The 13,507-nt window shown below is 44.1% G+C and overlaps 1 protein-coding gene across 2 annotated transcripts in view; it reads left to right on the top strand.

The window, feature by feature from the left end:
- Window positions 1-10,735, top strand: part of VTCN1 (V-set domain containing T cell activation inhibitor 1) — a 62,535-nt gene extending 51,800 nt beyond the window's left edge. For both annotated transcript variants that reach the window (XM_043575952.1, XM_043575953.1), the window contains 2 exons: window positions 6,542-6,711; window positions 9,159-10,735. In XM_043575952.1, the coding sequence (XP_043431887.1) occupies window positions 6,542-6,666 (125 nt within the window). In that variant the 3' untranslated portion in view covers window positions 6,667-6,711; window positions 9,159-10,735. The remainder of the gene's footprint in view (window positions 1-6,541; window positions 6,712-9,158) is intronic.
- Window positions 10,736-13,507: the final 2,772 nt, after the last annotated feature.

The following is a 13,507-nucleotide window of genomic DNA, read 5'->3' as shown; positions in this document are numbered from 1 at the left end:
ATCTTTCAGTACTCACTCTAAACACCAATGGACTAAATACTCCAATCAAAAGATTCAGGGTAACAGAATGGATAAGAAAACAAGATCCACCTATATTCTGTTTACAAGAGACCCACTTTAGACCTAAAGACACCTTCAGATTGAAAGTAAGGGATGGAGAACCATCTATCCTGCTAATGGTCGACAAAAGAAAGCCAGAGTAGCCATACTTATATCAGACCATCTAGACTTTAAAATAAAGACCGTATCAAGAGATGAAAAAGGGCATTATATCATAATTAAGGGGACCATCCACCAAGAAGACCTAACAATTGTAAACATTTATACTCCAAATGTGTGAGCACCCAAATATATAAATCAATTAATCACAAGCATAAAGAAACTCATCGATAATACCATAATAGTAGGGGACTTCAACACCCCACTTACAACAATGGACAGATCATCTAATCAGAAAATCAATAAGGAAAAATGGCTTTGAATGACACACTGGACCAGATGGACTTAACAGATATATTCAGAACATTTCATCCTAAAGTAGTGGAATACACATTCTTCTCCAGTGCACATGGAACATTCTCCAGAATAGACCACATACTGGGACACAAATCAGCCCTCAACAAGTACAAAAAGATCGAGATCATACCGTGCATATTTTCAGACCACAATGCTATGAAACTTGAAATCAACCACAAGAAAAAATTTGGAAAGGTTACAAATACTTGGAGACTAAAGAACCTCCTACTAAAGAATGAATGGGCTAACCAAGAAGTTAAAAAGGAAATTAAAAAGTACATGGAAGCCAATGAAAATGATAACACCACAGCCCAAAACCTCTGGGATTCAGCAAAGGTGGTCATAAGAGGAAAGTATATAGCAATCCAGGCCTTCCTAAAGAAGAAAGAAAGGTCTCAGATACACAATCTAACCTTAAACCTTAAAGAGCTGGAAAAAGAACAGCAAATAAAACCCAAAACCACCAGAAGACAGGAAATACTAAAGATTAGAGCAGAAATCACTGCAAAGGAAACAATCAACAAAACTAAAAGGCAATCAACAGAATGGGGAAAGACATTTGTAAATGACATATCAGATAAAGCGCTAGTATCCAAAATCTATAAAGAACTCACCAAACTCCACACCTGAAAAACAAATAATCCAGTGGAGAAATGGGAAGAAGACATGAATAGACACTTTTCCAAAGAAGACATCCAAATGGCCAACAGACACATAAAAAGATGCTCAATGTCACTCCTCATGAGGGAAATACAAATCAAAACCACACTGAGATACCACCTCATGCCGGTCAGAGTGGCTAAAATGAACAAATCAGGAGACTATAGATGCTGGCGAGGATGTGGAGAAATGGGAACCCTCTTGCACTGTTGGTGGGAATGCAAACTGGTACAGCCACTCTGGAAAACAGTATGGAGGTTCCTCAAAAAATTAAAAATAGATCTACCCCATGACCCAACAATAGCACTGCTAGGAATTTACCCAAGGGATACAGGAGTGCTGATGCATACGGGCACATGTACCTCAATGTTTACAGCAGCACTTTAAACAATAGCCAAATTATGGAAAGAGCCTAAATTTTCATCAACTAATGAATGGATAAAGAAGATGTGGTTTATATATACAATGGAATACTACTTGGCAATGAGAAAGAATAAAATCTGGCCATTTGCAGCAACGTGGATAGAATTGGAGAATGTTATGCTAAGTGAAATAAGTCTGGGAGAGAAAGTCAGATCCCACATATTTTCACTCATATGTGGATCCTGAGAAACTTAACAGAAGACCATGGGGGAAGGAGAAGGGGGGGAAGTTACAGGGAGGGAGGCAAACCATAAGAGACTCTTAAATACTGAGAACAAACTGAGGGTTGATGGGGGGTGGGGGAGAGGGGAAAGTGGGTGATGGGCATTGAGAAGGGCACATGTTGGGATGAGCACTGGGTCTTATATGGAAACCAATTTGACAATAAATTATATTTAATATAAAAAAAAGAGCAGAAATCAATGCTATCGAAACCCAAAAAAACAGTAGAACAGATCAATGAAACCAGAAGCTGGTTCTTTGAAAGAATTAACAAAATTGACAACCCCCTAGCCAGTTTGATCAAGAATGTTTGCTGAATTTAACTGAATAAATCATATTTCTGTCAGCTTACTTTTTAATTTAAAATTGTAAATATGAAAAAGCAATCTGTGGCATGGGAGAAAGTATTTGCAAATCATATATCTGATAAAGGGTTAGTATCCAGAATCCATGAGGAACTTCTACAACTCAACAACAACAACAAAAATCAAATAACCCAATTAAAAAAAATGGACAAAGACCTTGAACGGACATTTCTCCAAAGAAGATACAAACAAATGGCCAACAAACGTATGAAAAGATGCTCAATATCACAAATCATCAGAGAAATGCAAATCAAAATCACATATCACCCCACAACCATTAGAAGAGCTAGTATCAAAAAAAAAAATCCCAGGAAAAAACAAGTTTTGGTGAGGATGTGAAGAAATTGGAACCGTTGTACATGTTGATGAGATTATAAAATGGTGCAGCCGCTCTAGAAAACAGAACGGAGATTCCTCAGAGAATTAAAAATAGAACTAGCATGTGATCTAACAATACCTTCTGTGTATATATCCAAAAGAATTGAAAGCAGGTTCTCAAAGAGATATTTCTTCACCCATGTTCATAGCAGCATGATTCACAATAGACAAGAGATGGAAACAACCCAAAATGTCCATAAGAGATATATGAATAAACGAAATGTGGTGCATGCATGCAATGGAATATTACTCAGCCCTAAAAAGGAAGGAAATTTTCTCACATGCTGCAAAGTGGGTAAATTTTCAGAATATCATGCTACATGAAATAAGCCAGTCATAGAAAGACAAATCCTCTATGATCCTACTCATGTGAGATATCTAATGGAGTAGTCAAATTCATAGAAATAGAAAGTAGAATGGTGGTTACCAGCAGCTTGGGGGAAGAGAAAGGCAAAGGGAGTTGGTTTTTTAAAATTTTTTTTTCAACGTTTATTTATTTTTGGGACAGAGAGAGACAGAGCATGAACGGGGGAGGGGCAGAGAGAGAGGGAGACACGGAATCGGAAACAGGCTCCAGGCTCTGAGCCATCAGCCCAGAGCCCGACGCGGGGCTCGAACTCCCGGACCGCGAGATCGTGACCTGGCTGAAGTCGGACGCTTAACCGACTGCGCCACCCAGGCGCCCCTAAAGGGAGTTGTTTAACGGATATAGAGTTTCAGATCTGCAAGATGAAAAAGTTTTGGAAGTCTGTTTCACAATAATGTGAATATATTTAAAACTACTGAACTGTACGTTTAAAAATGGTAAAGATGGTACATCTGTGATATGTTTACCACAATAAAAAAAGTATCTAACCAAAAAAAAAAAATCACACATATGAGAAAAAGAGAGCTCTCCCACCATCCTGAGGAACAAATTGGTGACTGTACTAAATAGATGCTCTTAGTTGACTGCAACAGAAAACCAGCTCAAACAGGCCTAAGGTAAAAGGGAAATTTAATAAAAGAACATTAGGGTATCTTGTAGAACCAAGGACACAAAGTGCGGTTTGGCTTCAGGAAGTGCTGGAACCAAGAATTTAAACTCTATTGGGATTGTCAATTCTCTAGTCTCTCTTTACTCTCTAATTTGGTTTCTCTTGTTTTAGTCTCTAGGGCAGAATGTGAGTGCCAAGAGTTCCTAGTTTAAAAGTCTCTCTCTGGGGCGCCTGGGTGGCGCAGTTGGTTAAGCGTCCGACTTCAGCCAGGTCACGATCTCGCGGTCCGTGAGTTTGAGCCCCGCGTCGGGCTCTGGGCTGATGGCTCGGAGCCTGGAGCCTGTTTCCGATTCTGTGTCTCCCTCTCTCTCTGCCCCTCCCCCGTTCATGCTCTGTCTCTCTCTGTCCCCAAAATAAATAAACGTTGAAAAAAAAAAATTAAAAAAAAAAAAAAAGTCTCTCTCACTCAGTAGAGTAACCAGAGTGAGCCTTAATCCCTCAGTCCTAGCCTACATTCTCAGAAAGGCTCAACTTGGGTCAGCTGCCCACACACAGACCAATGGGATAGTACCTGATGGATGGAAGGCCTTCCTAGAAGGAAAGGGGGGAATGAAGCATTGGGCATTTAGAACAACGGGTGTTAACACCAGTATCTCAGTTCAGATCTCAATAAATATCTCCAAACTGTGTAACTAATGCCTTCTAATAGAAAGGACAATAACTGAACAAACCGCAGAAATTGAGCACACGTTTTATTCTGTGAGCAGATTCTTTTTCCACACGTGTTTATTGAATGCATTAGGACAAGTGTCCCATGTATCAGTACTAGGACTGACTACCATATGGCAGCATGACATAGCTCAAAATTCAGAAAATTAACACAATTCCTTCTTGCCATGTACAAAGTAATGACTCCATACATGTTTTTAAACAACCGGATGAGACCATGAAGTTTATATACTGTGTTCTCTGACTATACTGCTAATTTAGGCCATTCATTCAGCAAGTATCTATTGTGTGCCAAACATGTACAAAGCAGTTTTTCAAGCCCTATGAACTACTGAGATGAATAACACAAATGTCATAAGAGAGGTCAGTCACAGTGTAGACATGGCGTCTAGGGGAAAGCGCTAATTATGACTGTGGCTCAGTAGATGAGGCAGAGTTCAAGCTAGGCTTTGAAGGACAAGAAGAATGGTTTTGGTAGAGTAGGAAAGTATGAAGTCAGGAACCTATGGCAGCGGTCCAGGGGAGAAACGATGAGGGCTTCACCTGGGGCAGTGAGAGTGGAAAGGAAAGAGGAAGAATCAAAGGTTAATGAAAAAAACGATCTTGGTGACACAAATAGGATGGACGACAGCAAGAGCAAGTCAAAATGCATCTGATATTTCTACCCAGCTTGCTTAGGACGTTAGTAATGCTGTCGACAAAAAAAAAAAAAAAAAAAAAAACAAAACCTAAAACACAGGAGAAGACACATGAAGACGAGGGTTCTAGAGATGTGGAGCTGACAAGACCCATTGTGCACACAGGTACACATGTCCACTGCTTAGCACATTATCCAGCATGTGACAGCATTCTCCCCCAAACCTTCAACTCTACTCTACATTTTTCCTTCCATGACCAGGGATCCCCATCAGTGTAACCCTTCTAGCCTCTCTCTTCTCTCCCTTCCTCCCCTTCTTCCCCAAGGAGGAGGAATTAATTTATCTGATGGGTGACCTTAATAGGAGAAGCTAGACACAAGGAGTTTGGCTCCATTCTTTCCTTTCCTCTCTAGCTAACCCCCAGGAAGTCTACATTCTATTCCGCTCCTCTAAGCCACCAGTTTTTTCCAAGCGCAATCTGCCCTTGTGACGGGAAGCCTGTCCCTGTCTGGCGCTGCCCGTCCCTGGGACAGCCTGGGCTGCAGCCCATCTGCCTGAAGACGAAGCTTCATCTTTTATTGTCGCCCTTGCCAATAATAAAGGTGCTATTCTGGTTTTCCAGCAGCCCCACTCTTTTTATCCCATCCTTTAATTGATTCAGAACTCAGCTGGGGAAGAGAGTGGGGCGTTTGTTTGTTTTGTTTTTTTACTGGACTCCTTTGAACCCCAATGGCAGGTGCTCAAAAAATATTTACTGAATGATTAAATTTTTAACTGACATATTCGGTAGCAGCCGTAAATCCAGATGTGGAACTCGGGACGGGGGTTCACACTATGGAGGTGGGTCTGGAAGCGATCATCAGCCTAGTGGAAGTAAAACTTACTGGGCTTGAGTGGGGTCATTGTTATTGTTGTGCCAGGTGATACCTCCTGAGTGCTTAGTACGCGCCAGGTCCTGTTCAAAGTGCTTTACACGTATTAACTCACTAATCCTCAGAAGTTGTCTAGGGAGTAGATTGTTATTATTTTTAGCCTGGTTTTATAGGTGAAGAAACTGAGGCATGTACAGATTGAGTAAGTTGCCTAAAGTCACACAGCCAGCAAGTGTCACTGCTGGAATGAACTAGATGAGACTGGGGTGTCTAGGAAGGAAAGAGAGTAAAAGAAGAGTAATTTCATTTCTTCACTTCTACCTTTCTCTGCTTCAAAATGAGGACGATACTTTCTCAACGCTTTGTAGTGCTGTGAGGAAGCAAAGGACACAGAGCCTGCAAAGGTGCCTGCCTACAGGAACAAATACGTCTGAAAGCAAACACTGGCCATGACTGCTCACCCTATTCGTTGTTTGCTGAGCGGTAACAATCTCTGTATTGGCATTGTTTTTCATTTGGCTGAGTGTCCGCTGGAGTGGACCACAGAATGGAACTTCCTTTGAAGAAGGAGAAAGCTCAGATTTTAAGCCAGTTTCGAGGGGTAGAGAATAGGGTACAGAACTGCCCCCCAACTGGGGTATAAGGTGTATTAGAAACAACTTGTTGAGTCTTTCAGGTACTTTTCTTTGCTACCCAGCCATGCGAAGAAGACCTCCAGCTTTTCCTCTGTGACCCCTGAACTTGTTTCTGTCCCTTTATAGACTCGGAGATTAAAAGGCGGAGTCACCTGCAGCTGCTGAACTCAAAGGCCTCCCTGTGTGTCTCTTCTTTCTTTGCCATCATCTGGGGACTCCTGCCTCTCTCCCCTTACCTGATGCTCAAATAAGGTGCCTTGGCCACACGGAAACATGCACAGTCACTGGTACGACAGGTGAGATGAATCACGAATGGGGTGGGGGTCGGTTCCGTGGGTGCTGGTGTTCCTCACACGAGGCAAGCAACCTCCGGCGTCAGCCTCAGAGAGAAACACTGGACGGTGCCAGGCCAGTGGGCACTATTCCCACCGGTATTGTGAAAGGTAAATGTTTGTGAACAAAGAGTGTAGCTCTCATCGATACGCTTAGGGCAGAAAACAACGATGCCATTCAAATATTTGTGTAAATTCAAACATCTTTTCATTTATTGAGTCACCCATCCACAAGGCAAAAAGAGAAAGAGAAAGAGATGTTTGGCCCCGAGAGTTCCCCTGGATTTCACCGTTATTTTCCGAAGCATCATGACATGAACATCATTGCTTCCACAAGTGACCTCCTCCTACCCCCCCAGCAAAGCTCCTCTTGACCAGAAATTTGACAAGTGACTCAGCAACCAGCCTCCCCTGTTGAGGCTTCTCCCTGTCACCTCAGTCCTCCGGCTCCAATCACTGGCAGGACGTTTCTCTCTGAATCACCTTCTGCGTGTGGAATTTGTACACGGCTGAGCTCATGAAGCTCCAGTCGGCACGACCACATTCGGTGGCATCACCACCATGGGCCCAGGCTCACAACCTTAGAGCTATTTTTTGTCCCCCTGTGGCCTTCGTGTCCATTTGCTACCAAGCCCTGTAGCACTGTCCCATGTTGTCCCTCAGATTGACCCTAACCCAGCCTTCATTGCTTCACACACCAGCCTAGTTCTAAAACCTTATACTTGCTCCTTCCTTTCCCTGTTTCCGGTGATAGGAGACAAGATAGCAAAATAAAATTATTCAAATGCTATTTTCATCACAGCCCTCCTTTGCTCTGGGACCTCAAGTGACTCTCTGGGCACTGTTACGTCAAAGTTGAAGTCCTCAGCCGTGCGGTCACAGCTCTCTAATGGTGTCTCGCCCTGAACTTCCTCCTCCTCTCAGCTGCCCACTCCTCTCTCTGGCTCTGCTCCCTCTCTTCACTGCTCCTTCCTGGAGGTGCCCTCTGCTCTATGGCGACCCAAACCCATGCTTCCTTCACCCATTTCAATCGAGTGCTTCCCAGCTTATGGCCCACTTTCCTGATGGTCCCTATATTCCGCATCCCCTTGGCAAGCATGAATAATGTATGATATCTTCCACTCTCTAAGGCACATCCACTCCTTGCCTAGATTGTTAAGTAGGGCAGGCGAAGCTCTGTTGATCTGCTTTTCATTCTTTCTCCTGCTCCAAACACAACCGCGCAGTGCACAGAAAGGATTCTCTGTAAGGAAACCAGCCAGTTCCCGCCTCCACCGCTGCCAGCGGAGGGAGATTTCCCTGAGGAAACTCTCTCTTGAGGATCTCACTAGTAGAAGGAACGCTTTCTTCTTTCCTTCATGCCCCACAACACTGTAAATACATTTTTAATATCCTGCAACTAGATAATCTGACCTATAAAGTATAGCTTATTCATCTTTACCTTGTATTCCCTTCAAGCAGTAATTTGCAGGCTTTTTTAAAAGCCGTGACATACATGTAGGGGATAATGTTCACATGCAGTATGTATAGGTTATATACTGTTAACTGATTAGCTCTTTCTCCCTAGAACTATAGAGGGATAACCTTGAAATATTTTGTTTAATAACCAAATAGATCATTACTTATGACACACATGATAAGTGACGGTTGGGGAAGGTCAATGAAAAGACGTGACTGTCAGTTGACCTATGAGCTAGACCCGGGTGATCAGAGGCTCCTCACCTCCTCCTCTGTCCTTGGAATGAGGTTCCCACTTGCCTTTCCCACTCCCAGAGGCTGCTCCAAGAACATGGCCTTGAGATGATGATGTGGTGTTGAGAACACCTTGCACGGTATTTGAACCTCCTGAAGGCCCCTTTATGTATAAAGATTTGCAGGGATCCACTCATCTTGTTGTCGCCCATGACAAGCCTCATATGTAAGTGCCCTCTGCTCACTGACACTGCCACCTACCAACCTGGAGTAACCGGCCTCCTTGGATCTCTCCCTGACCTACATGTTGAGGGCGGGGGGCGGGGGGGGGGGAGCGGGGGAGGCAGTGTCGGATTACACCCAGGAAGCTCTGAGACAGCTGCCAACCAACACGGGTCACAACACTTTAGGTCACATGCTTTCCTTGGTTGGAAACTCAAGCAGAAGTCATCTTTCTGCTTCTACCCAGGAGCCTCATAGTTCATCTCTCAGTTCCGGTTTGCTCTAAGGATGATCCCCTCCCTTAAGAAGAGACTCAAGCCATCTCCTTTCCCCCAGCAACCCATGGTACCATGTGGTCTTGGTGGAACACCATCAAAATACAGAATAACCAGCCCATTTCTGAACAAGAGATACCCATATACAGGGGCAGAGACCATCAGTTCTCAATAAATGTTTGCTGAATGGTTGTAATGATAGCCTATTTCTGTTCTTTTCAGAAGCCCAGGAATCTGCAGAAGTATTTCACCACAAGATATGACCTAGTTTTACATTTCTGGGGGGAAATGAAATTTGGAGTGAACAAATAAGATCAAGAAGCAAAAAAAGCCAAAAGCAACCCACGGAAGACTCCAAGATGAACAAGATAAATCTATCTTCAAAGGTGTATATTTAAAGCTGGGAACATAATTCACCTGAACTGGAAATGTGTTAAGACTGAGTAAAATGCATGTGGAGACAGGTGTATCCATACCTCAGGGACCTCCCCTTACCCCTGCCCATCCAGGGAGTGAGAGGAAGGGATACTGTATCTCCCTCGTCTCTGAATCTTTATATTGCTGTAATGTTGCCCTAAAATCCCAGAACGTTCTGACTGCAATAGATCCACATCTTCTACTCTATGAATTAAACGGCCGTGGATATAATATGAAGCTGCTAATTGGGTGTCCCTTCACAATTCAGAGATGGCTGAATTTTAGTGATGGGTCAAATCACTTTTCATTAGGATGACCCAAGAGCGCCTTGGAATCTCCTTCCACCTGACAAATGCTAAAGAAGTGTGGAGAAGGTCATAAATGTAACACAAAAATTATGACACGGATTTTCTAAATTACCTGAGCCTCTTGTTTCTAAAACAAACAAATGCCATTACATTTCCCAGATGATGTTCATCCTGAACGGTCCGGGAAAGGACCTCCCACCATCACTGTATAGGGCACCGTATCATCACGAGGTGTCAGGCTTCTGCTTTGTATCCTGCATGGACGGCGATGACCTCAACTCTCAACAGCATCTAGAGCATGCTCAGCTACTCAACGATGGTGATTTTTCACACCCATCCCCACACACAGGGGACATCTGGATATGTCTGGAGACAACTGGAGGTGTCACAACTCAGGGGAGAGGGGAGGGTGCTACTGTCACGGATAGAACTCAGGGAGGTTGCTCAACATCCTACAATGTACAGGACGACCACCCACAACAAAGAATTATCTGGCCCAAAACGTCAGTCGTGCTGTCACAAGAAGCCCTGATGCAGAGTAGACGAGGATCTAGAAAAGAGGGGAGCAAACAAAGCTGTTTGCTTCCCACAAACAGGCCCTGTCCTCGGTCTCAGCACAGAGGTGTCAGCACAGACAGCCAGAGCTCAGTGTCAGGCAATCAGGCATTCCCGATGGGGTTGTCTTCAGCTGGGTCCTTTCCCTCTGTCCTAGTGTACAAATCAGGCTCTGTCAGATCGGCCTACACTCCATCTCAAGTTCTCGTGCTCCAAATTTGGAGCTCAGGACCTTGCCTGGTCACACTTCAAATTAAGGCAACAAAAACATGTACCTTCCTTGAAACACACAGAGACTTCTGAAAGCAGGGGCGATGAACCTTTGAAGTGAGACCCTGAGGAATGAAGCTCTGATCGAAAAGAACGTTCTGTTCACAACCCCCCTGCCCGTACTCTTCATGTGTTGACCACTGGCCTCCCGGCACTTTGGACCCACCGTGACTGTATTACATTTTGTTATAGAAAACTTGATTTTTGAGTTCTGACCATTCAAGAGAATGATTAAATACGCATTTCCTATGCTGTTGTCTGTCTGGTCTGTCAAACAAAGCGAGCGTAAGGGAAGATGGATAAAAAGCCAGGGATCAAGTTCTGAAGATTAGAACGTAGCACATAACAGGCCTTCAACAAGTGTTTGTTGAATGAAAAGATAAATGAATAGGATGCGAGCACGGGCCAACTGGCTGGGCCTAGTTACTTGAGGAAAGTCTATAGGCTTTACCAGCCTGCCGTGTCTCTATCAGGGAAAGGTCTCAGTGGCTTGAGGCAGATCAGTTTGGGAGAATACATAAAGGTAGATAAACCCATTGCTCTAGTGTCAAAAAATCTGATTTTTACTATTCAGGAAGTATCCAATTCTAAATCTTAGAGGTGGAGGACTTCAAAATCGTCTTTCCTAATCTCTTCACTTTTCAGATGAGGACCCAGAGGCCCAGGGGGAAGTGTGGATAATTGGCTATCGTCAGGTTACGAGACTTGACAAAAACTGCACTGGTAGTTGTTAGAGGGTTAAAATCTATAGAAAATTTAATTGCCAAAGGACAAATTCTCAGGAAACTTTCAGAACGCTTCCCTGTTGCATTTCTAGCTTGGTCCCAATAGGCCTTCTGCCAGAGGAGACCAATGCCGAAGCAAACTGAGAGAGCAAACTGTGAAAGCATAAACACGCCCATCCCAGGTTCGTTCTCTGGCCTTGTCCATGAGCACACGGCAGATGCGTCAGACAACAGATGCATCATATCCGCGAAAGCACAAAGACCAGACTATGAGACACACCACAGACATCTGGGGAACCTCACATTTAGATGCCAAAGGTTAAAACATTTCGGAAATATTAACACATTTGACCGACCAAGTCAAACTTCAGTGGACGTACTGGCTCCCAGCTCTACCCAGGCTGTTTGAAGATTTAAGCGCACGGTGGCCTCTGTACGTGCATTGTTGATTGGGGGAAGGGGTGTTCGTGGTTCACTACTGCATAATAAAACTTCTGCCCGATGGCATATGCAGTGTGCTTTGGTTCTATTGATGAAATATAACTCACCAATCTCCCCCCGGCTGGTGAAGTCTCTACCCATCCAACTGGCTGCTCTAATTGAGACGGTCTTACAATGTGCTTTGAGCTCCTGGTTCCTCTTAACTTTGTCTTATTTTCTCTTTCACATCAGTCATCTCCAGGAGCTTCAGTATGAAAGCCATGAGTGAGAATTTACAAGTCACAAAAACAAAGGCTTAGCTATGCTCTCTCCTGTCTTTCTTTAAATCCTACTTAGCCTCCGGCAAAAATTCTTCCCCCATGGAGCTGTTTCTGAGCAGTTCTACCCGCCACGATTTTACTCTCGCCTTTATACATGCAATTTAGCACAAAATCACACACTGTTTTGTCTATTGGTTTTCACTGCTGTGTACCTGGACTCCCTTGAAGATGATGACAAAGTAAGGATGGAGGTCCAGGCAGCCCTTGGAAGGCTGCTATTAAAAGAGGGCCACGCGGATAAACCCAGGAAGGCTTGCTTCCTGATGGTGTTTGCTGGGACAAAGCAGTTAAATCGCAGCCTAGAAGGGGGGTCTGCAGTAATCACTACAGGAGCCCAAGTGCGCACTGAAAGGTATGGCTCCCCAGGATAATGGTATGTCTGTGTCTTCTCAAAGTCATAGCCTGACCTTCAGCATTATCTCATCTCTCAGCACAAATCTAACTGTCTGGCCTAAGGCGCATCCTTAGCATCTTCAGTTATAGGCTCCCTTACCCCAAACTCTAAACAACATATCCAATAAGAACCTGATGAACACCTTGGTCCTCTATCACTTCTTCAGAATAAGCCAAGATGCTCAGTGAATCTAGCCTGCGGGCAGTTCATAGCAGAGTGAGACCCTTTCCCTTCCCTTCACCTTCTATATTCGCAGTTACCAGATGTTACTTCCAAGTATTCCCGTGTCATTCTAGGGACAGCGATTTAGGTTTTGACAGATAAAATTCCAGGACCTTATGATACTTGACAGGATTTTGATGAGCCGGTTCAGGTAGCCATCTGTGACTTAAGTGGAGCGTCCAGGCCTCACACCTAGGGTAGGTGAGACTAGAAGTAGGACAGGGTTACAGCACACAGAGAGCAGTTTCTATTGAGAGGCAGTGGTGCCCCAGGAGAAGCTGTCACAGCTGCAGAATGAGAGGCTGAGAAAAATGATAACTGTCTCCAGTTCCCTCTCCCTTCCTTTTTATCCATTTTCCCCGCCATGGCCCAATCAATCCTCCTGTAGGCCCTGAGTACCCTTTGTGTTTCCATCCTTCCCCGCCTCCGAATTGCCCAAGAAAAAATGCATCCTGGCACCTGGCTACACATGAGAAAGTAATCTGTGGACTACCTTTTTGACTAGCTTAACGTATTGCCCTCCCATGGAGGCAAACCCTTACTTTACTGAAATAAAGCTGTGAGTGAAAATATCAAACAAGAATATCCAACTACTGAGAGATACTCGGGATATCGAAGTGTAGACCAGTGATCCTCAGCAAGGAAGTCTGGGGCCAGGGTGCAGGTGCTTTTTAACAGTACAGACATCACCCCCATTGCTGCAGTTAAGAATCACCGTGTCACTTGAGACACATTTGAAGAGAACACCTTTCCTTTATAAACATGCGACCATTGTGAAAGTTTGAGGTCAACCAATGCAAATAGCTACCTTTAGAGAAGGAAATGCAGTGCCCCCTGTGGGTCGAATGTCATACTAGGTATTTGTCTCATTCAAGCCTTATCCTGTAAGGCGGGTCTCACCTTGACCCATCACCATCAC

Source organism: Prionailurus bengalensis, chromosome C1 (genome assembly GCF_016509475.1).
Source record: "Prionailurus bengalensis isolate Pbe53 chromosome C1, Fcat_Pben_1.1_paternal_pri, whole genome shotgun sequence".
Classification (NCBI taxonomy): domain Eukaryota; kingdom Metazoa; phylum Chordata; class Mammalia; order Carnivora; family Felidae; genus Prionailurus; species Prionailurus bengalensis.
Note: the sequence above shows the minus strand (reverse complement) of the source record. Positions and strands in the feature narration are given on the sequence as shown.